Below are 21,947 nucleotides of genomic sequence, written 5' to 3'. Positions count from 1 at the left end.
AACCAAATACTTTAGTTTTAAAAAATCACCATTGCTGTATTTAAATAAATCCTACCAAAAGTACTTAGAAAATATGTTCACTTAGAAATCTGTTGCACACCTGTAATCCCAGCATCTGAGGAGGCTGAGGCAGGAGGATCGCAATTTCAAAGCCAGCCTCAGCAACTTAGCAAGGCCCTAAGCAACTTAGTGAGATCCTGTCTCAGAATAAAAAATAAATAGAGCTGGGGATATGGTTCCCCTGGGTTCAATCCCAGGTTAAAAAAAAAAAAAAGAAAGTGATTCTAAATAGTAATTCTAACCTTTTCTCTGTTGTAATGTTAAAAATTAAATGTTAACTGAAGTAATGTTAAAAGTAGATTTTTTTTTTTCTCTTTTTATTTATGGTGCTAGAGATGAATCCCAGGTCTTTTGTCTAGTAAGCACTCTACCACTGAGCTATATCTCTAGTCCTAAAAGTAGATTTTGTTCTAAGCCTAGGCTGGAGTTTGGCAGTGGTAGCAGGTAATTAAAACCAGACAGGTACATAGCTATTTTGGAGGATCACACATAAAGTGACTATATCTTATTTACTATCTCTTCAAAGAATAATTAGAGATTTAAAAATATTTTATAATTAGCTTTATTAACATTTTTCTTTGTGTGTATTTATGTGTGTGTATGCATGTGTGTTTCTGTCTGCATGTGCTTGATTGCTAGAGACAAAACCCAGGGCCTTGTGATTGCTAGGCAAGTGCTCTACCACTGAGCTATAGCTCCAGCTCCCCTCCTTATAACTTGTATATCAATTTCAGGCACATTTTTTTGCTGTGAACTTAAACCTCAAATGAAACTAATGTTCATCCCATTTATAATGGTATTTACTGATGGGTCCAATTTTCAGTATCCCTGTTAGTAAAACCTGTGTACCCTGAGTTTATAATAGAGTCCTTTCCAATTGTGAAGTACTTTGCCAATTTTCTTATCTCATATATGCTGAGCACATGTTGTATCACTGAACTATACCTCCAGCTTTTCTTCTCACTTAAAAGTGAGAATTCAAAGCTGGTAGTATCCAGTCATTTTATTGAGTGCAGATTCAGGGCTCTGGCAGCCTGCTATTTCTTCATTCACCACCAGAAACCATTTCTGTCCTAATTACAGGATTCATTTTTAAAAAACATTTTTCATACCTTTATTTGGCTTATTTATTTTTATGTGGTGCTGAGGATCGAACCCAGGGTCTCACACGTGAGAAGCGAGCACTCTATCACTAAGCCCCAGCCCCAGCCCCAGGATGCATTTTTTTTAGGCTGATTTCTCTGGCAGTAGGAAAGTTGTCACATACACATTTTTTTTTAACATTTAACTTTAACACCAAATAAAATTATATTGGCCTGATGTGGTGGTAAACACATAATACCAGCTGCTCAAGTTAACTAGACCTTTGTCACAACTTTAGGGGAATAGTTCAGAATACCTGAACTTCTGGACAGCTATTCACCCCAGACATCCTTTTGATAAAAGCTGCTAATAGAAAAACCAGTTGAAATCTCTTTGTGACTTTGATAGTAAATCTGATCTCGCTTTATAACCAAGAGAAATATTAGTAAAAATTAAGAAAATACTTTATAACTAATAAGAACAAATAAAAAAATATTTTAAAAATTTAAAAATCCCAAGGTTGGGGAAAAAATACGTTTATTCTTTAATACTAAACCCAGATTTTCTTTTGATTGCAAAAGAAGTTTACGACTCATACTTAACATCAGTTTAATTTTTGAACTAGCATTTAAGGAAATCAGAAATGCATTCGATTTATTTAAAAAAACTACAGAAGAGAAAAATGATGTTCCTGAGAATAATCGGAAAAGAGAAGAGACACCACTTGATTGTAAAACCACAGAAGATCATAAAACCAAGGAAAACAAATATTCACTTAAAGAGAGGAGGAATACCAGAGATGAAACTGACACTTGGGCATATATTGCTGCAGAAGGTGATCAGGAGATTTTGGACAGTATGTGCCACATGGATGAGAATTCAGGTGAATTTGTTTGGCATTGTTTTGTAGAATTTCTGGGTAATGTACTGTATTATTTACTCTTTTCTGACTATAATTCTGATCTCATATCAGAAAATAACAAGATTTTATTTGCATCACTGGATAAGTCTTTTGTATATTGAAGATCAAGTCATTCTTTGACTTTTAAATGAGGTAACATATTTTCTAAGTTTCTGCTCATATACTTAGTGCATTTAGAAATCATAAAGTTTTCTGATTTTCTAGCCCAGTCGTGCACCGTTAGATTTCTTTTTGAAAATTGTCACATACACATTTATTTTTAACTTTTAACTTTGCAGTAAATAAGACCAAATAAAATTATATTGGCCTGATGTGGTGGTAAACACATATAATACCAGCTGCTCAAGCTGAGACAGGAGGATTGCAACCTTAAGTCTGGCTTTTCTCAAAATAAAAAGTAAAAGGGGCTGGGAATGTAGCTCAGGAGTAGAGCACTTGCCTACCATGTGCATAAGGAAGTTTAATCTCATAAGTAGGAGGTTATCATTTGTAAGTCTTGATAAGTAGATTGAGAATTTTTTATTTTATTATTTTTTGTTGTGCTACGGATTTAACTCAGGGGTTCTCTCTCTGAGCTATACCCAGTCCTGTTTTTTATTTGAAACAGAGCCTTACTAAGCTACCAGGTGGACCTCAAATTATTGGATTATCCTGCCTCAGCCTCTTGAGTAGCTGGGATTTCAGCTGACAATAATAATTTGAATGCATGACAGACAAGATATTCTGGGAGATCCTCTTTTAGTGCAAAGCAACTAGATCTTAGATACTATATAAAACATATTTCTGGATGCATTGCTGAGCTTATAGGAAATTGGGTTAATTTCCAGGACCAGTAGGCAAGGTGGAGGAAGGTGGTTGCTCAGAGCGCAAATGCTAGAGATAGCACTACTGTTAGGACACCAAACAATAAAGAGCAGATGCAAGCTGTCTGAGAGCACTCCCATAAACCCAGTTACTTGAGAGCCCAAGGCAGGAGGATCACAAGTTTGAGGCCAGCCTGGGTAACTTAGTGAGACACTGTCTCAAAATAAAAATGGGCTTGGAATGTTTTTAGCTCAGTAGTAAAGTGCCTCTTGGTTTAATTCTTAGAATTGCCCAAACAAAACAAAACAAAAACAGTGGGGAACATCAGTAAATTTAAAAATTGGTTCCTTGAAAAGACAAGCCTCTGATATTGTTGAAAAGGGGAAAAGAAAGGAATGGAATCATAATGTTTCAAGTGAAAAAAAGTTACAGATTATGTACAGATTAAAAGATAAAGGGATTTGGGGCTGGGGATATGGCTCAAGTAGTAGCGCGCTCACCTGGCATGTGTGAGGCTCTGGGTTCGATCCTTAGCACCACATTAAAATAAAATAAAGATATTGTGTCCACCTAAAGCTAAAAAATAAATATTAAAAAAAAAGATAAAGGGATTCTATGTGCAGTTTCTTAGGGTAGATTTGAAAGCTGAATGACATGGGAAATTTCCTGGAAAATTATAGTTTAACAAAACTGACCCAAGAAAAAATAGACTGAATAGTCATAATTATTAATATGAAATAATTTTTATTTTATGGGTTTATATTCAAGGGCTTTACTGATCTTACGTGGAAGGGTTACCATGCAGGATTAAAAAAGCTCTGTTATTTTGTCAGAATAATTGGTTACTCATGCAAACAAAACCTCATGGATGAACATGAAATCTTGATGGAATGAAGCCTTGACTATACAGATAATATTTAGATATTAGGTATTTAGATGATTAAGAAGGGCAATAACTTTGTGACCCTTGGTGTAGAGAAATGTTTAAGACAAATTTGTAAAAGAAGAGTGATAAAGTTCACTATAAAATCTATTCACTATAGCTACTATTTAAAAGATGAAAAGACAAAGCATTGGTATCCAGAATATTTGAAGAACTATAATTTTGTAAAGCTCAGAAACAAAAACTTTTTTTTTTTAAGGGTATATATTGTTTGTGGCAAAATTGTTTTAAGAAAGGGCCTGACCAAATCAGTCTAAACTAGATTCTGAATGGAAATAACACTGTGGAGGGGCAGCCAAGGGCGAAGGTACAGGTTCTCTGAAAGACTGGTTACAGATGCATACTTTGATTGTTTTGCTTCACAACACGCATTCTTTGTTATACATCTAATTTTTATTAAAAATAGAGAAAGATAAGCCTATCATATCCAAAAGTAACATTACAGAACATAGTATGAATGAACATAGATTTTTAAAATCACTTTGCTTCATTAGAGAACAGAATCTGAACTGTAGCTAAAGTCTTTTCAATAGTTCTAGTCTATATTTGTTCTCTCTTACAGTAGTCCTGTGAATTGATGGTATTATCTCAATTAGTATGAATCTTCATCTGTCCTGTTCACATCGTTGCCTGGTGCTGTGATGTTGGCTTCTTCTGTGACTGGAGTGGGGGGGGGCGGGGGGGGGACTCTGATCTGTGTGAAAACCAGACCTATCATTTTCTGAAGTGCTTGACAAATCTCAGAGCTATTCTAAGCTTCTCTCATCTTTTTTTTTTTTTTTTTTGGTAGTTGTAGATGAACAGCATGCCTTTATTTTGTTTATTTTAATGTGGTGCTAAGGATTGAACCCAGTGCCTCACAAGTGCTAGGCAAGTGCTCTGCCACTGAGAGCATCCCCAGCCCCTCTCTCATCTTTATTATTGGGTCCTTTAACAGGTTATTGGGTTTGAAATAAATAGATTCTTATGAATAAATTAATGCTCCTTATGAGTGTTAGCTTTTTTTACTGTTGTTATTCAGAAAGTCGGGTACTTCTTTAAAGCCACACAACTCATAGGCACCTGGGATACAGAGCCAGAGTATGTAGTGCCAATTCTGTGCAATTTCTGTAATGTCATGTTCTCAGAGTTAGCAGAGAGAAGTTGACATCTGCCTAACATCTGTATAGTTTGAAGAATTAGTGTTAGGTGAAGATTTTTTAACTCATCAAACATTTATTTTTAGTCATTTGGAATTACTCTAAATGAACTCTGCTGAGATCTCAGTGATGGTGTTGCATGGGTAATGAGGGATCAACATATCCATCCCCAGTGTTAATGTGCCTGCAGATTTGCAACATTAGGGAGGAAATCAGCAGCACGAGGAGATTAAGATGATCATAGCACAGCTGCAGGTATAGATCAGTGATAGAACACTTGTCTAGCATGTTTTGAGGCCCTGGGTTCAAATCCCAGTATCACAGAGGGAAAAAAAAAATACTAGAAGGATCATAGGCAATGATTTTTGTTTACATGCAGATCTTGTTTACACATTTAGAATTACTTTACCTGTGTAAATGATTGGAAGCAACATATATCTAAGAATAGCTAAAGACAGAAAATATCATGTTGTTGAGCTGGAGATGTGGCTCAGGCGGTGGCGCGCTCGCCTGGCATGCATGCGGCCCCAGTTCGATCCTCAGCACCACATATAGAGATGTTGTGTCCGCCGAGAGCTGAAAAATAAATATTAAAATTCTCATTCTCCTCTCTTTCTCTCTCTCTCAAAAAAAAAAAAAATATGTTGGATAGAATTACTCATTGTTCTCGTACTAAATTTTCATGATTGCTCCTTCCTTTGAGCCACTTAATCCTGTACTTAAAATTCGTATTTCATGGGGCTGGGGTTTTGGCTCAGTGGTAGAGTGCTCGCCTAGCATGCACGAAGCACTGGATTCAATCCTCAGCACCACATAATGTAAAATAAAGATATTGTGTCCACCTAAAACTTAAGAATAAATGTTTTAGGGCTGGAGATGTGGCTCAAGCGGTAGCGCGCTCACCTGGCATGCGTGCGGCTCCGGTTCGATCCTCAGCACCACATACCAACAAAGATGTTGTGTCCACCGAGAACTAAAAAAAAATAAATATTAAAAATTATCTCTCTCTCTCTCTCTCTCTCTCTCTTTCTCTCTCTCACTCTCTTTAAAAAAAAGAATAAATGTTTTAAAAAATTTCATATTTCACCGTTTTACAGTTACAAGTTACCCATTTATCTTTATTTTTATTTTTTATTTTTTTAAAGAGAGAGTGAGAGAGGATAGAGAGAGAGAGAGAGAATTTTTAATATTTATTTTTTAGTTCTCGGCAGACACAACATCTTTGTTGGTATGTGGTGCTGAGGATCGAACCCGGGCCGCACGCATGCCAGGCGAGCGTGCTACCGCTTGAGCCACATCCCCAGCCTCCCATTTATCTTTATATCTTTGGAATACCTAAATGTAGATAGTTTTTATTATAAAATTCCTCAAGAGTCAGGAATTTTATCAGTTAAAGATGGAATTATTTATTAACCTATGTTAAAAGTATACATAAAGTTTTGGTTAAAACACCACAAAACATTATGGGTTTTTAAAATACTTCGGAAAAGTGTATGTTAATAAGGAAGGCCCTTGTATATTCCAGATGGTAGGCAACAGATTTTGAGTTTGGGCATGGACCTGCAGCTGGAATGGATGAAATTAGAAGATTTTCAAAAGCATCTTGATGGAGAAGATGAGACTTTTGTCACAACAGATACAATTCCAAGTAGTGAGTGGTTTTGGAATTATTCAATTCCCTTTCACAAATATATATATATGAAAAAATCTAATTCACCTTTCCTTTCATTTTAGACTTGTTGAGGGAAGCTGTGAAAAATGGAGATTATGTTACTGTAAAGGTTGCACTTAACTCAAATGAAGAGTACAACCTGGACCAAGAGGTAATATGTCTTTGAAAAACCTCAAGGAACATGGAAAATAGCTCTTTTGATATAAATTGATATTTGAGTAGTACATGTCTGTAATTCTATTGACTTGGAAGGCGAGGTAGGAGGATTGTAAGTTTGAGGCCAGCCTCAGCAATTTAGTTGACACCTTGTCTGTAAATTTAATAAGGGCTGGGGATGTAGCTCAGTGGAAAGTTCCCTTGAGTTCAATCCTTCTTGCCAAAAAACAAACAAAAATTTGATATTAGTTTTTATCTTTTTTTTTTTGAGATGCAAAAACATTTTATTTGTTGAATAATTATATAGCTTGACAGCTTCACTCAGTGTCATCAGCTATTGAATTCACACAACATGTTTGTCTTTTCTGTCTAGGTGGGTTTAGCAGGTTACATCTGACAACAGTCCTGTGTAAACTGCTGCTTTAAAAACTGTTCTCTTCCCAGTATCCTTTTCATTCTCTCAACCTGCCACTCTCAAAAACTCATTTTTCTTCTCTATTTTCTTCTACATTTTAAAACTTGCTTTCAAAATAACACCCAAGGTGGATCTGGAGTGTTTCAGGGTATGGTCCTGGACAAAATGACTAGCAATAGAGCCCTTAGTTAAGAACAATAATCATGAATAACAAGAATCTTAAAACATGTTTTAAACTCTAATATTCATAACTTCACAGTAATAGAGACTTTTTTCTAAAACTTTTCATCAGTAAAGGATTCAGCTCATATAAACATACTCTAAGGATTCTTCTTTTATTTACTGGCAACATAATCCTTGCTGAGCTTTCTCATCACATCCCCATGGCTGATCCCAGCTGTCCCTTGAAACACCACTCGGTAATTCTCCTGCACGTATTTGGCAAATGGTCTCACATTGGGCTCAATGGGGGTTCCATCTTTACGAGTTAATGGCAGCATGACCAGATAAAGCGTTCTGTGTTCAACAATTTGGTGTAGCGGCCAACCCTGGTTTTGCACTGAGTACATTCATAATTAATCTTGTAGTTAATTGTATAGTTATGGCACCGAGTGACCCTGGGCAGCTCGGGGTGCACCGCATTGGATTTTCTCGCATAATACTTCCATGCATCACCATGAGAATCTCGGACACCATCAAGCAGCCAGGAAGCTGCATGGCATATTTCATGGATCAAAGTGCCACAGAGGTGGTCTGCAGAGTCACAGACTTTCAGAGAAATCTTGATCTTGGCATAGCACTCCCTTTTGGGGTGTCGTGTCTCACTAGTGGTACATAAGCCAGCAGTTCTCAGCATCATTTTATTCCAGATGATTTCTATTTTCTCTGGCATCTGACCCGCTTCTTCTGTGCTTTTGTTTTGACCTTAAGGGACTCAGGTTTTTCACTGCTGCTTGAGTCCAGAGAAAGAACACAAACAAATCTGGCCCCCAATGAGTTTTCCACTAAATGCGCCCCAAACCCTATATCAACCCACACCTCTACTAGTGCTTACAACGACCTCACCCAGTTTTTTCTTAATAACAAAAGTAATGCATATTCATTTTGTAAAATTCACATATTGTATAGAGCTGTATAAACATATAGAACTTGTAAATCCAGTCTCTCAAAATGACGATTTCTTTTGGTTTCCTCTGTCTGGGCTTCGCTCTGGCTTACCCTCTGCCTCTGTGAAAAAGGAAAAAGTACTGTTTTCATGTGGCCATTGTGTGTGTCCTTTTGGTGGTGGCCCATTTATAGCAGTTGCCCATCTTTTCTTTGTTGCTGGGGTTTTTTTCACACTAGTGTATATGTGTATTTTTATGTAGAAGCATATCAGCCCTTTCTTCTTAGTTTTTTCTGTTTGAAGTCTTATATTGCTTAAAGAATTCTTACTTTAGGATAGTCACATCTGTCAGTGTCTAGTCTTACATTGAAAAGATGATATCTTCTGTTTTGTTTTTGCTTTTGTTGTATATTTTTAAGGTTTAATCCTTTGGGATAATACTTCGGGAAAAAATGTTAGAATTTTGATTAAAACTGCATAAAATATGTAGATTAACTTGGCAGAGAACTGTTTTTTATTTGTATCTTGAGTCTTCCATCTATGAATACAGTAACTTTGTACATTTGACTCTTCATTTATATACTTAAGTTACTTGCTTTGGATTTTCTAGGTAGAGAATTTGATCCATTTGCCCCAAAATAATTCACCATTCATTTTTATATCATGCAAACTGTTGTTGATGTATTTTTAGAATTTAATACACTAATGTTGTAAAGTTTTAAAAATTATGCCAACAGTCATGTGTAAAAATAGTTCTAAAGGTTATGGTTTCTAATTATTTTTTAGCATATTGTGGTGAAAAATAGATGCTTTAAATCAGTACCTTTAGTGATTTCACATTGAAACATCTTGGGTGGAGAGACTTGGTACCAGAAATTTTCTGATTAAAGACTAATAAGCTTTTTTGTTAATAAACCAACAAAGGATTCCAGTGGGATGACACTGGTGATGCTTGCTGCAGCAGGCGGGCAGGATGACCTCTTAAGACTTCTTATCACCAAAGGTGCAAAAGTGAACGGACGACAGAAGAATGGAACCACAGCCCTCATCCATGCCGCTGAGAAGGTTTGTAACTTCACTCTATCAGGGATTCAGTCTGTTTCTGTAGTGAAATAAATATAATGGTTATATGATAACATAACCTTATACTTTGATATTTCAGTTGACCTGTGATATATTATGAATGGATTTTGTTATCATCACTAGTACTTAGTAATTAATTTTTCAAAATGTGATTTATCTAGCTGGAAGTAATTTATATTAAACTTGGTTTCTAAAGTACCAGTCCTGATTTCAACATTATTTTTCAAACTGAAATTAAGTTCTACTTTTGGCTATTAATTAAAATGTTCTCATGTATTAACTTTTTAAAGGATTTATATGCAGAGGTTCTTTTTAAAAAAAAAACATTTATTTTTTAGTTGTAGTTAGACACTATGTTTATTTCACTTATTTATTTTTATGTGGTACTGAGGATCTAACCCAGGGTCTCGCACGTGTGAGGCGAGCGCTCTACCGCTGAGCCACAACACCAGCCCCTGCAGAGGTTCTTATATAGAAACCAATGACTAAACGTCAGATAGCACTTGCTGGCATAGGAAGCACATGATTATGAGCAGGTGCCTAAGCAGGTGCCACCCTCAACATTCAACACTATGCTGCTGTGAGCCTTTGTAGTGAAGAAACACGGCAAAGTAGTAGCCACCCAACACTTGGAATGAAATCTGCCCAGTGGTTTTCCTGATGACTTAATATTTCATAATTTCTAAAAACTGTGTAAAGAATTTTGGAAATTAAACCTTTTTTTTTTTTTTTTAACTAGAACTTTTTAACCACAGTGGCTATTCTTTTGGAAGCTGGAGCTTTTGTAAATGTCCAGCAGAGCAATGGTGAGACAGCACTTATGAAAGTAAGTTCCTCAGTCTCTGCAGGTATTCATGTTGGTGCCTACCACTGTCAGACCCTGTGCTGGGGATGGGGAGAACATGGGTACAGAATAGTTCCTGGACTCTAGCAGCTTACAGATGACTAGAAGTGGCCCAGCAGAGCAGCAGAGTGTGGCGTGGTTAGTAATGTGATTGGAGCAAACATAGGAAAGTGCTCCCAAGCTTGGCCTTGTGGACCCAGGGTGAATCTTAGGCTAGATGTGATAAGCATAAAGCTGTGTGAAAGGATATAAAATAACAGGAGTGCATCAGTGGAAACTGAAATGTTGTTTTAGAAATGCTACAGTCCCATTGTATGAGAATTCTCTGCCAAAAGTAAAAGGAGCTGAAGAGTCATACAGGTCCTGAATGGCATAAAGGGTAATTTATTCGGGACTTTCTGGCAGAAGCATATCTTGAGTAGCAGACAGGTAGATTCCCCATACCCTAAGACAAGAAGAAGGGGTGTATATGATAAGCTAAGTTTTTCCCTTTCTCAAAACTATTAACATGTTTAATGGCAGGTAAGCTGAGACCATATACTTGGCTTTAAAAAAACAAAACAAAACAAAAAAAAAACCCTGCTAGGAATGGAACCCCAGGCCTTACACATGCTAGGCAAGTACTCTATCACTAAGATATACCCCTAGCCTGCCAACTTTATTTAGTAGGGTTTGAGATGTGTGCTGGAGTCACATAGTGACATAATGGCAACTACAAACAAGGTGGCAGTAATCATGTTGGATCAATGTTCAGAGACATGGGACTAGGAAAGCATGATGTGCTGTCAGCTTGCTATTATTTCGTATTTCCTTTGTAATTGCAGTTTGCAGATGTATTTTGAGTGGCAGGTGGTTGGAGGCCCCCAGTATTGCTCCCAATGTAGCAGGTTTGATTTGCCTCTCAGAGCCCAACCCAGTATGGTTCATTCCTCTCTGACAGTTCCATATTCATGACCTAGCATGGTGTTAGGACATAACAGGTCCAGACATCAAACTGTAGATGGCTCTTGTCTTCCCATCTCCTAACTGGGAGATGCAACTTTATGTAAATTGTGACCCAAGGAGGGATCTGACACCTGGTTCTAAACTTGTCAAGTATGACCAGATCACAGTGTGACTCCTGGCTCTGCAGCAGGCCTGGCACTGAGTTTTGTTCTGAGCCTGCTGCTCTAAGGACACAGGCTACTATCCCTTTCTGATCTTTGACCACAGTTGGGGTCTAAACTTTGTAGGGTTTTTGTTTCTTTTTCATTTTTGGTTCATGAAAATGTCATTTTGTTCAACAGCCTGAGCTTTTGAGTCTTTATTCTTCCTTTATGTATGTTATTGCCATACATGTAAACCAGAGATGGTACCTCAAAGAATCATCTCATTGACAAACCACTGAGTGCATCTGAACAACAGGCACTGATACCTCCATAGCAGGGAGGGGAGAGGAGGAGTGGACACCAGCACTTAATACAGCTTGAGGAGGAACTGGGAATGAATCTTGAGAGGACTTTGGAGCTACTGAAAGGTAGATGGAGAAAGAGATCATCAGATCAATTGGATGTTTTAATAGTCCTTAGTGATGAGGGAGAATGGATTGCTGAAAAGACTGGCAGTTTTTAGGCAGGCTTCTAAAATTAAGTGAAAAAATGGTGGTCTATACCTAAATAGTGACAGGGGTAAAAGTAGATTCGTTCTACAACTTTATAGGATTCACAGATTATGGTAACAGGTGAGGCCTTGTTCTAAGTTGGGAATGTAAGCAGCACAGAGGCAAGCAGGAGATAGGACAGGCATTTCACTTAGGATGAGGAACCCACAGCCTAGGAGAGAGGTGTGGGTAGAGATTCATCTGTGTGAATAATCATTCTTAGTGACAGTAACTGTAGCCTAGCCACAGGTTGAAAATAAGAGAGAGAAATATAAGAAAAGCCAAAGTGTGGGAAAGACCAGGGGAGTGAAAGGAGGATGGCAGGTGGGAGTCTGGAGAGCCTGGGCAAAGTGTTGGCAGACAAGTACACCCTGGTGAGTGTGTGCCTGGTCAGGGAGGCCTAGTGGTACATGCAGTATGCCGCACAAGTTGCTAACACTTGTTGAGACCTGGCCCCCTGTTGTCTTGCCCCTTCTCCATTATGTCCTACCCTTTTCCCAAAGAACTCCTAAGCATGTGTGAGAGACTGACACTAATTTGTAGTTACAGTTTACAAGTGGGTAAATTATTACTCTTTTCCTGACATAGGCCTGTAAAAGAGGAAATTCAGACATTGTACGGCTTGTAATTGAATGTGGAGCTGACTGCAATATTTTGTCAAAGCACCAAAATAGTGCGCTGCATTTTGCAAAGCAGTGTAACAACGTGCTTGTGTATGACTTGCTGAAGAGCCATTTAGAGACGTAAGTATGAAGTGATGGTACCATGGTTAAGTCTCATAGTATTATGTATCTATTTGGACACTTCATAATTGAAATGTGAGACAACTGCTTAGAAAAAGGTTAAGTATGTGTCCCAATGGGTTTCTTTTATCAATAGATGAATTATGAAAGTCTTAGAAAATTTGAACATAACATTGGCATATCTGAGAGTATTGCCTTAAAATCTTAAGTATGAACTTAATTTGGCTGACATTTTCTCAAAGTTATTTTTTAAAGCAATTTTAGGTTTATTGCTGCCCTGCTATTTCCACAGCCTCCCACACTATCACCATCCCCTTTAGAGTGGCACATTTGTTAAAATCCATATATTCACATCACTACTTTATTATTTATCATTCAGAGTTCAGTTTATATTAGGGTTCAGTCTTGGTATTATACACTCTATGGGGTTTAGACAGATGTCTCCACCATATTGTAGTATGATACAGAGTAGTTTCACTGACCTAAAATTCCTGTTTTCACCTTTATATTTCCCTTCCCTAAACCTCTGGCAAGAACTGATCTTGAACTGTTCCCCTAGTTTGCTTACAGTAGATGGAATCACATATTACCTTTTCAGATTTCTGTGAGAAATGTAATTTCTTCCATGTCTTTATGTGGCTCATTTTGATTAATATTCTGTGGTCTGTTTACCAGTTAGATTCAGATTCATTCCCTACCAAGTGAATTCTAAATTTTTTTTAGTATTTATTTTTTTGTAGTTGTACACAGTAACTGTTATTTATTTTTATGTGGTGCTGAGGATCGAACCCAGGGCCTTGCACATGCGAGGCAAGCGCTCTACGCTGAGCCATAACCCCAGCCCCCAAATTCTAAATTTTATATTATTCAAAGTTCATACTTTATAATGCAATTTTTTTTTAATCACTTAAGAATTTTCTTGGTGGGCTGGGGGTGTGTAACCCCTCCAAGGTGCGCTGGGCGTGCGTTGAGCTCCTGCCAAGCATGTGTAAGTACCCTGGGTTCCATCCCAGGCACTGCAAAAACAACAAAAACAAAAATTCTTTTGTTAAGACTTGCCAGAAATTCTAGAAATAGAAGCTAATAACTGCAGAAAGTAAAGTGCTTATTTTCCATACAAGAAGTATCTTAGGGTAGGCAGCCCCAGGAGGATGAGCCATTCTTCTCACCACCTGATCTCACTGTATTAAGAAATCACTAGGTTCTTGGTCTCTGCAAGAGGGCTGCTGTAATTCCAGGCATAGCGTCTGTGTTCTAAACAGAAAATACATCTTAGACAAGAAACCAAAGGCCAAAAAGGCCCTGTGCTGGCATCTCCAACTGCCTGCTCCACAGCGTGCCTTATATGGCTGCTGGGAATCCCAGAAAGCCAGTTCATCTCTTCTGTCTACATGGGATAGCTGCAAGGATCCAGCCACTGGCCAGTGTTCCTGTTTTCCAGGATTGAGGGGCTCTCAATTTTGATTTTTCATTTGTCATTAGGCAAGTATTTATTTAAGCACAGTCTTTCTTTGTACCAGGAATATAGAGGCAGCAGTAGGGAAAACAATTCCCATCTTGGAACTTAAATTCCAGTGAGACGGATTCACAGTACATTATGTCAGTACCCAGTGCAAGAGGAAAAGAGCAGAGGAGCAAGATGAAGATCCAGTTGCTGTTCTTTCAAAAATAAAACGTTCAATCTGGGCAGGCAGATTGTTGTTCTAAATTATAAATTGTCTTGTTCTTTTCTGTGTTGATATATATTTTCTGAAATTTTAATTGTACAAATTATGGGATACCTTTGTAATAATTTGATTCATGTATACCATGTGTAATTATCAAATCAGACTAACGTTCCACTAAACATTTTTTAAAAGTTCATTAACATTCTTGTTTATGCAGTACAATGCAATATTTAAACTCATCTACATTAACAGCTCTAGTCCTATCCTCTTACTAGGCTTTCAAGAGTGGCAGAAGAGACAATCAAGGATTACTTTGAAGCTCGTCTTGCTCTACTGGAACCTGTATTCCCAATAGCATGCCATCGACTCTGTGAGGGGCCAGATTTCTCAACAGATTTCAATTATAAACCTCCACAAAACATACCTGAAGGTAAACCTATACTTATCCTCATGCTTCTTTCAGTTTGAAGTGTCACAATTATCAACCGATTTTCACAACTCTTTCTTTGAACAAAACCTGAAGGAAGTGCCATTATGTTTAATAATTACGTAAAATAAAATTAGCAGCAGAGCTGCTGTGGCAGAAGAGACCCCACTGAGCCATAATCCCAGGCAATGTTGAAGGGTCCTTAGAATACTGTTAACCCTGTTTAAAGTGTATGGGAGTTAAGTCTTAATAATTATAACTGTTTTTAGAGCATTACTAAAAATAGTTTAAATATTCTAAGCTAGAATTGTTACTACTAATAATTTTTGCCCCTTTAAAAAGAAAAGTCTTTCCCCGTAAATTTTAGTAAACAGAAATGTAAACTACAGCTTTCTAGCCACTGCTTAAAAGCTCCTGTTTAGGAAGACCATGACCCTTCTTTAGGACAAAGAGGCTTCATACAGAAGGTACAGATAATGCTGTCTCTTGACTATAGATAAGAAGCAGGGCTCTGGCTTTTTGTCAAGTCTCCAACCTCTATTTAAAAAGTGTGTATTCATCAGTGAAAAATGTATTAAAGAAAATTAAGTCCAGTTACACCAATTAAAGATAGCCAATTATAACGTTAGTGTTAGCATTGAAGTCATACTTTGTAGATTTGACTATTCACCCAGACATTATTGGGATGGGCTATTTGGTGGAACTGACATGACTAGACTGATGGGCCTACCAAGTTTGTTTTTGTTTTGCTAATTCCTGCAAGTTTACAATGTCTGAATCCTATGAAATTCTTATTATTCATCTGAAATCCTACAAAGATGCTCTGTCATCCTTAAATTAATACCCTGATAGATTTTTCTAAACCCTGATCCTTGAATGTGGTCTAAAGACAAGCAGTAGGCTCACAGGCCCAGACTGGCCCTTCTGTCTTGTGATTTGTAAGCACATTAAAAGTTTTAGATATTTAAATTCATCTACATTATAGATGAGTTTATTTAGATAGACCAACCATGGCTTCTTAAGAGCTACTCTTACCTCAGTAGAATTAATGAACAACACTTCTTCCTCTAAGACACTTATGTAGTCATTTTGTTTGGCAGAAACAGAAATCTGTCCTTAAAGCAAGAGTTGTGATTCTTCTGCCAGTCATTCACTGCAGGCCCTAGCGAGGGCTGTCTGTGCACCCTGCCCCAAAGTTACAAAACAACCTCACATCCTGATTGCTACTTGATAGTGGTGCTAAAAGTAAAGACTGCCCCTACGTTCTCTGCAGGCCTTTGATCCTCTGTGCTTTAGGCAAGGGAAAGTTTCATTATGAAGCTAGAGAGCTAAATCTGTGTCATACTTCCAGTAGCTTGAAAAGGCAAGTAGAAGAGTGAGGGTCTTCCATAAATTTTGGGTGGAGTCTCACTGAGACTCCCATCTTGCAGGGGTGCCTTGCCTTAGGGTCTGAAAGTTAATAACTCGCTTGTCCTTCCTTCCCTCAGGTTCTGGCATCCTCCTCTTTATTTTTCATGCAAACTTTTTGGGTAAAGAAGTTATTGCTCGGCTCTGTGGACCATGCAGTGTACAAGCTGTAGTTTTAAATGATAAATTTCAACTTCCTGTTTTTCTGGTAAGAATTTCTATAGTCCAATACTGAAAGTTCTTCTAACCAAAAGCTCATATTACTTAAATTTATATCTATATACCACTTGTTGGGAATGAGCAAATTCACATACTCATCCTAAGTTTTTGTCAATGTTACCATATTGTCTTAGAACCAACATTATTCTGAATGTAAATTCTTAGGACATAAGAATACCATAAAGTACCAATTTCAAATATCAGATCTCTTACCATCATAATTCCAAAAAAATATTTACTTAAAATTTAGGAAACTTTAATGCCTCAAATTCCTAAATACAACCATTGTATATACTAGTTGTATTTATGCTCATTTTAGTCATAATCTTTCAGTGGCTATAAATTTTTGGACATCATAAGCAAAAGTTCTTGAAGAATCTTTATATACTTCTTTTGCCACTTCAAAAATTGTTTCCTTGGGCTGAATGAGACATGTTTTCTGGGTATTGTTTCTATGATTTGTATCTTTTTAAATCAAAGGAAAAGAAATTGTAGCACACTGATTTATACATGATTCTCTTTGACTCCATTGGAATGGAGAAGCCGAGGGATGAGGATTACTCAAGGCCAGTCTGGGCTACTTAGTGAGACCCTGTTTCAAAATTGAAATACATAAGGGTTGGGGGTGTAGCTGAGCAGTAGAGTGCTTATCTAACCATTGTGAGAATCCCTAGTACTAAAGTTATAATTTGTAGATGTTGAGGTTTGTCTGAAAAAATGCTAACTTTGTTTCCTTGTCTCCTTCTACTCTAGGATAGTCATTTTGTTTACTCCTTCAGCCCTGTTGCAGGCCCCAATAAGCTCTTTATAAGGTTGACAGAAGCACCCTCTGCCAAGGTAAGAGTCCTTGTTTCATGTTTAGCATTACTACTCAGGTTGCTGTCCCATGATATTGGGTGATCTTTTAGAAAAAAATTATCTTAGTCTCTGGAAATTTCAGTGTGCCTATCGTGGAGAGGAGTACTCCTTATGGTTAAGAGTACTGGATGCATGGGGGTCTGACTTGAAAAATTTGTAAGACAATGTGGCAGGAATGGGATGAAGGTTAAATCTGAGAACATCTCTGTCTAGCAGTTGTAACCCCTGTTTTAGGCATTGGTACTGTATTGCCATTGTTATGTCTAGACCATCACCTCTCCATGTGAAAGGAAGCTGGATTAAAACAGATCTGATAATATAATGAAGTAACAAACAAATTATAAACACTTAGAATTTTTTAAGTCTTGGCAATGTTGTTCTTTCTTGTGAGAAAGGGAAATTGTAGTTCTATACTAATGCATGCATTTTTCCTTTCCCTAGGTTAAGCTGCTGATAGGTGCATACAGAGTGCAGCTGCAGTGATCAAACAGAACTGGGATGGAGTTACTTTCAGACCTAGTCCTATGTACTCTTTTTGGAGCAGTTTGGAATTCTGGCACATCTAAAACTTTCAAATGTAAAGTTTCATCTGTAAACTTCTTGCAGTGTAAGCTTGTCATCTGTTAGTGTCAGACTATAATACATACAAAATACAGATGTGTGCCAGTATTCTGCAATCTTAGCATTATATCCAGACTGCATATTTCTTTTTTTCCACAATGTGGAAAGATACATGAGGATTATTTAAGAAAATTAAAGAACAAGACTTTTTCGACTCAATTTTCTACTGTCCTTGGTGAATCTCTGTGTTGTTAAGGGGGAAAAAAAATAGATGCAAAACATTTACTTACAGAAAAGGAGGCATCTGTATTCAAATCATCCAAGCACTGAATAAAGTGAATTTTCTGGCTGTGAAGGATGACTGATATAATGTGGTAATGGGGTAATTAATATAGAGGTTCCCCCATCAGAAAGGATGGAGGTGACAATACTTTTGTAAAGGTGCAGTGCCTGCTTAACCTATCAAATGCAGCAAGAATTTAAACCAAGACTTTGTGAGGCCTATGAGCATAAAATGTGAACTTCTATCAAGTAATTTTGAAAAGCCGTTTCCTGTGCCCTTTTTGAACATGACTAGGAAGATTGGCATTGGGTCTCAGGTGAGCCTTGTTATGCCACTACATTATTGGATGCCACATTGTCCCTTGCAGGAAGGGACCGCCACAGACCTCATGACCTCTTCAAGCAATTGTTGAGTTCATTAGTTTCTCATTATGTGAAATAAAAGTTTCACACAGTACACGTTGTGTAAATATTCAGAAGATCATTTTGAGTTTATATCCTATAACTATTTTTCTTTTTCCTCAATAAAACATGATCTTGAGCTGTTTCCTATTTCTTAGTTGTATATGGACACAGTATCTTTTATTTTTATGTGGTGCTGACAATTGAACCCAGTAAGAGTCAAGCGCTTTGCCTCTGAGCTACATAGCCCCAGCCCCTCCTTTATATCTTAAATATATAAAGTCTCAGGACTTCAAAACAAGGTATTATCAAAAATATGATTTTCTAGCTAACTGATGGCTGGGATTGAACCTTTTCACCTCAGCATTCTAGTATTCTGATTTCACAGCTTTCTGGGGGGAAATTAGGAGGTCTATGTTAGTAATGGTGCAGGTACAATAAGGGATTAATAATCAATGACATAAAAAAGAATCTCGAAGTAAAATTTGCCTCAAAATTATCCCTAAGTTGAATAGCCTTATAGGAAAACATTACAAAGTGATCCGTTTCATCAAGGAGATAGGGCTGTCTAACCTGCAAACAAAGTAGAAAATCTGTATAGTTCCTCTAGAGTTTACTTAGTAAAGTCAACAGGCAAAACTTGACTAGGAATGTGGACAAGTTAATTTGACCAAAACATGAAACTTAATGTACTAACAGCTTTCCCCAGATGTGACAGTTGTCCATTTAGTAGAAACAGAATATGAACCCACACAATTTAACGCAGTTATTTTGCTCTAACCCATAGTTTTTCAATAGATGGACAAAAACCCCACTTGTGTTTGTGGGTAAGTAAAAATAATTAAATGCTGAAGTTCTGCATAAAGAGGACTTCAATCAACTAAAAATTCCCTGGAAAGCTATTTATTGCTCATAAGCAAGTTCTCTAGTGAGGTAGCAATCCTTTGATAATGCTGCTATTAAGACTTACATGGCCAAAGTAATGTCCATGTATATTTCAACTATGTACAATAATGGGAACTCTGAAGACTAGATAACCACAACAAATGGAATGCATCACTTTTGCCATGTTTCACTAAAAAAAAAAAAAAAAAAAAAAAAAAAAAAAGATTTTTTTTTCTTTATTACCCTAACTTTAAAAAAAAAAAAAAAAGCATCATTTTCCTCTGTGACATTATTTTCCAGTGTATATAGAGGGAAGGACAAAGGTAACTGGGTTACTTTAAGACCTGTTTTACTAGTGACTGCAGTAGAAAGTATATCACACATTCTCTGCAATACCTAGTACCCAAAAGAGTGAATTTATAAATGTTGAACAATAATGATAGGGAGCTAGTTTTCAGTTCAGGAACAAATTTATTTATCTATTTTTACCCTAATCCCATTTTTTTTTTTTTTAATTATGGGGAGTACCGTGGATTGAACCCAGGGGCACTAATCTGAGACCTCCCAGCCCATTTATATAATTTATTTAGCCTTGCTAAATTACTGAGGCTGGCTTTGAACTCACTCCTCCTGAGCTATTGGGATTACAGGTGTGCACCACTGTGCCTAGCTTCATCTTGATATTCTAAATTGGTAGAATCTGATTTGGCATGATGATCAGGTTGCTTCAATTTGAAGTTCAGATGTTACCTTTTGAGTACTAGTTTATATATCACCTTTATACAAGGAGCTATTTATACACTTGGTCATGGATGTTAACATGTCAGTGCTAGCAAGGTACAGAACAATCAAATGACTAAGAAAGCACTTAGAAAAGAGAAACTGGCATATAAACTGGGAGAAGCAAAAACGCTCAAGGAGACCAATCAGCAAAATATAGAGAACGAGCAGGATGACAAAAATCAAAAATCCAATTCATGAAATAACAAGATGAAGAATTTTGAAAATGCTCAATACTGATGAAATTAACATAAACTCCCAAAAATTTAAAGTATATAAATAAATACAGGTGTCAATCTTAATAAGTAGAGTTAAACAAAGGCTCATTGATGAAATCCACATTCTGATTGGCAGATTATGCTCCTTACAGAACACAGCTGGGATTCCTAACCCTAATTTTCCCTCAAGGTATGAAAGAAACCTTACCAGTCAACTGAAATCTAAGCATTACATAATTCACTACACACCTTTGCTCATAGCCCTGAGTTAAATGCATGCCCTGAGTTAAATCATCTGCTTTATTTTGGTGCAGATGATTGAACCCACGACTTTGCGCACACCAGATAAAATTTAAAAATTTTAATATTTATTTCTTTTTTTAGTTTTCGGCACACACAACATCTTTGTTTGTATGTGGTGCTGAGGATTGAACCCAGGCCGCACACATGCCAGGTGAACGCGCTACTGCTTGAGCCACATCCCCAGCCCAAGGCCTATACTATTGAGCTTGCCTCCACCCCAATGCAGAAAATTTCTTCAGTCTAAAATTTCATGACAGAGAGGATGATCATAGTCTTCTAGTGGTTTCAGTAAGGAAGTTTGAAAAGGAGGTTTATTCATAATTTTTGAGTTTGTGAGCTGTACCATAATATTTTTCAAAATCAGCCAGTAAGACCACCACCACACCCAGTAGTAGGTAACACCTAGATTTAATTTGGAAACTTAAGTTTATGATCTAGATAACCACTTTTAACTGCAGAAAATGTTGCCCTGGGACACAGAGTGTTATGATTACTCATTCATCTATAAATTGTTCATGTGGAAGAATCCATAGTGTTTTCTGGCTTGTTTCTCCAGTGATTTGACCTGAAAAAGAAATTGTTTGGTTAGCAAGAAGTAATATCCATAGTATATTTTTATTACAGAAGGTTTTATTTAAATAAAAAAATTTAAAAGGTTTTTGTTCTTAGTACTGAAGATTTAACCCACTTTAAACCCATTCAGCGCTTTACCCCTGAGACACATCCTCAGCCCTTTTTTATTTTGAGACAGAGTCTTGCTAAATTGCCTCACTTACTTGCAATCTTCCTGTCCCAGGTTCCTGAGTCAGACTACAAGCACACAACACCATATCCAGCTCTAAAAATAATTTGCTGGACTAGAATCATGGAACAGCAGATATAAAAAATATTCACAATTTAAATTAGTACATTTGACCTATAAAATTGTTCTTTAATCCAGTGGCTCAGGCCACTGGTTTTACCTAAAGTGAGCTGATACATTATCTAAATACCTAGAGATATACTATAAAAGAAAATGTCCCAGTGCAAGGTTGCATCACTTGGGAGCTAAAATGTACATTCTTAGGCTTATGTCTCAGAGAGCCCAGGAGCACTTTCTAACAAACCCTTCAGGGGATTCTGTAATACAAAGTGAATATTTCTTGAGTCATGCCTCTATGTGTGTGTGTCTCTCTCACACACACACCCTTCACTGTGGTGCTGGGGCTTAACCTTATCCTTGAACATACTGAGCAAGCACTCTGTCACAAAGCTCATACCTAGTCTTGGGTGTGCTTCCAAAAACCTAAAGAAGAAACTGCTTTAGGAGCACATGGCATTGGGTCTGATC

The 21,947-nt window shown here is 37.1% G+C and overlaps 2 protein-coding genes across 7 annotated transcripts in view; one reads left to right on the top strand and one right to left on the bottom strand.

The window, feature by feature from the left end:
- The window catches only part of Mphosph8 (M-phase phosphoprotein 8), a 52,563-nt gene extending 33,987 nt beyond the window's left edge, over positions 1 to 18,576 (top strand). The window contains exons 5-14 of one of the 4 annotated variants that reach the window (XM_005338630.5): positions 1,769 to 2,026; positions 6,477 to 6,602; positions 6,686 to 6,774; positions 9,224 to 9,364; positions 10,122 to 10,208; positions 12,454 to 12,608; positions 14,551 to 14,705; positions 16,190 to 16,317; positions 17,082 to 17,165; positions 17,628 to 18,576. In XM_005338630.5, the coding sequence (XP_005338687.1) occupies positions 1,769 to 2,026; positions 6,477 to 6,602; positions 6,686 to 6,774; positions 9,224 to 9,364; positions 10,122 to 10,208; positions 12,454 to 12,608; positions 14,551 to 14,705; positions 16,190 to 16,317; positions 17,082 to 17,165; positions 17,628 to 17,669 (1,265 nt within the window). In that variant the 3' untranslated portion in view covers positions 17,670 to 18,576. Of the gene's footprint in view, positions 1 to 1,768; positions 2,027 to 6,476; positions 6,603 to 6,685; positions 6,775 to 9,223; positions 9,365 to 10,121; positions 10,209 to 12,453; positions 12,609 to 14,550; positions 14,706 to 16,189; positions 16,318 to 17,081; positions 17,229 to 17,627 lie in introns of those variants that run through there. The other 3 variants (XM_040281351.2, XM_078015723.1, XM_078015724.1) reach the window with 3 other exon arrangements.
- Positions 1 to 21,947, bottom strand: part of Pspc1 (paraspeckle component 1) — a 141,790-nt gene that overhangs the window by 27,890 nt on the left and 91,953 nt on the right. For 2 of the 3 annotated variants that reach the window (XM_078015726.1, XM_078015725.1), the window contains exons 12-14: positions 9,123 to 21,182; positions 5,855 to 5,924; positions 5,361 to 5,527 (exon numbers count right to left, since the gene is read on the bottom strand). The gene's annotated coding sequence lies outside the window, so the exon portion shown is untranslated. Of the gene's footprint in view, positions 1 to 5,360; positions 5,528 to 5,854; positions 5,925 to 9,122; positions 21,183 to 21,947 lie in introns of those variants that run through there. The other variant, XM_078015727.1, reaches the window with a different exon arrangement.

The sequence above is a fragment of the Ictidomys tridecemlineatus genome, chromosome 6 (genome assembly GCF_052094955.1).
Source record: "Ictidomys tridecemlineatus isolate mIctTri1 chromosome 6, mIctTri1.hap1, whole genome shotgun sequence".
Taxonomy (NCBI): domain Eukaryota; kingdom Metazoa; phylum Chordata; class Mammalia; order Rodentia; family Sciuridae; genus Ictidomys; species Ictidomys tridecemlineatus.
Note: the sequence above shows the minus strand (reverse complement) of the source record. Positions and strands in the feature narration are given on the sequence as shown.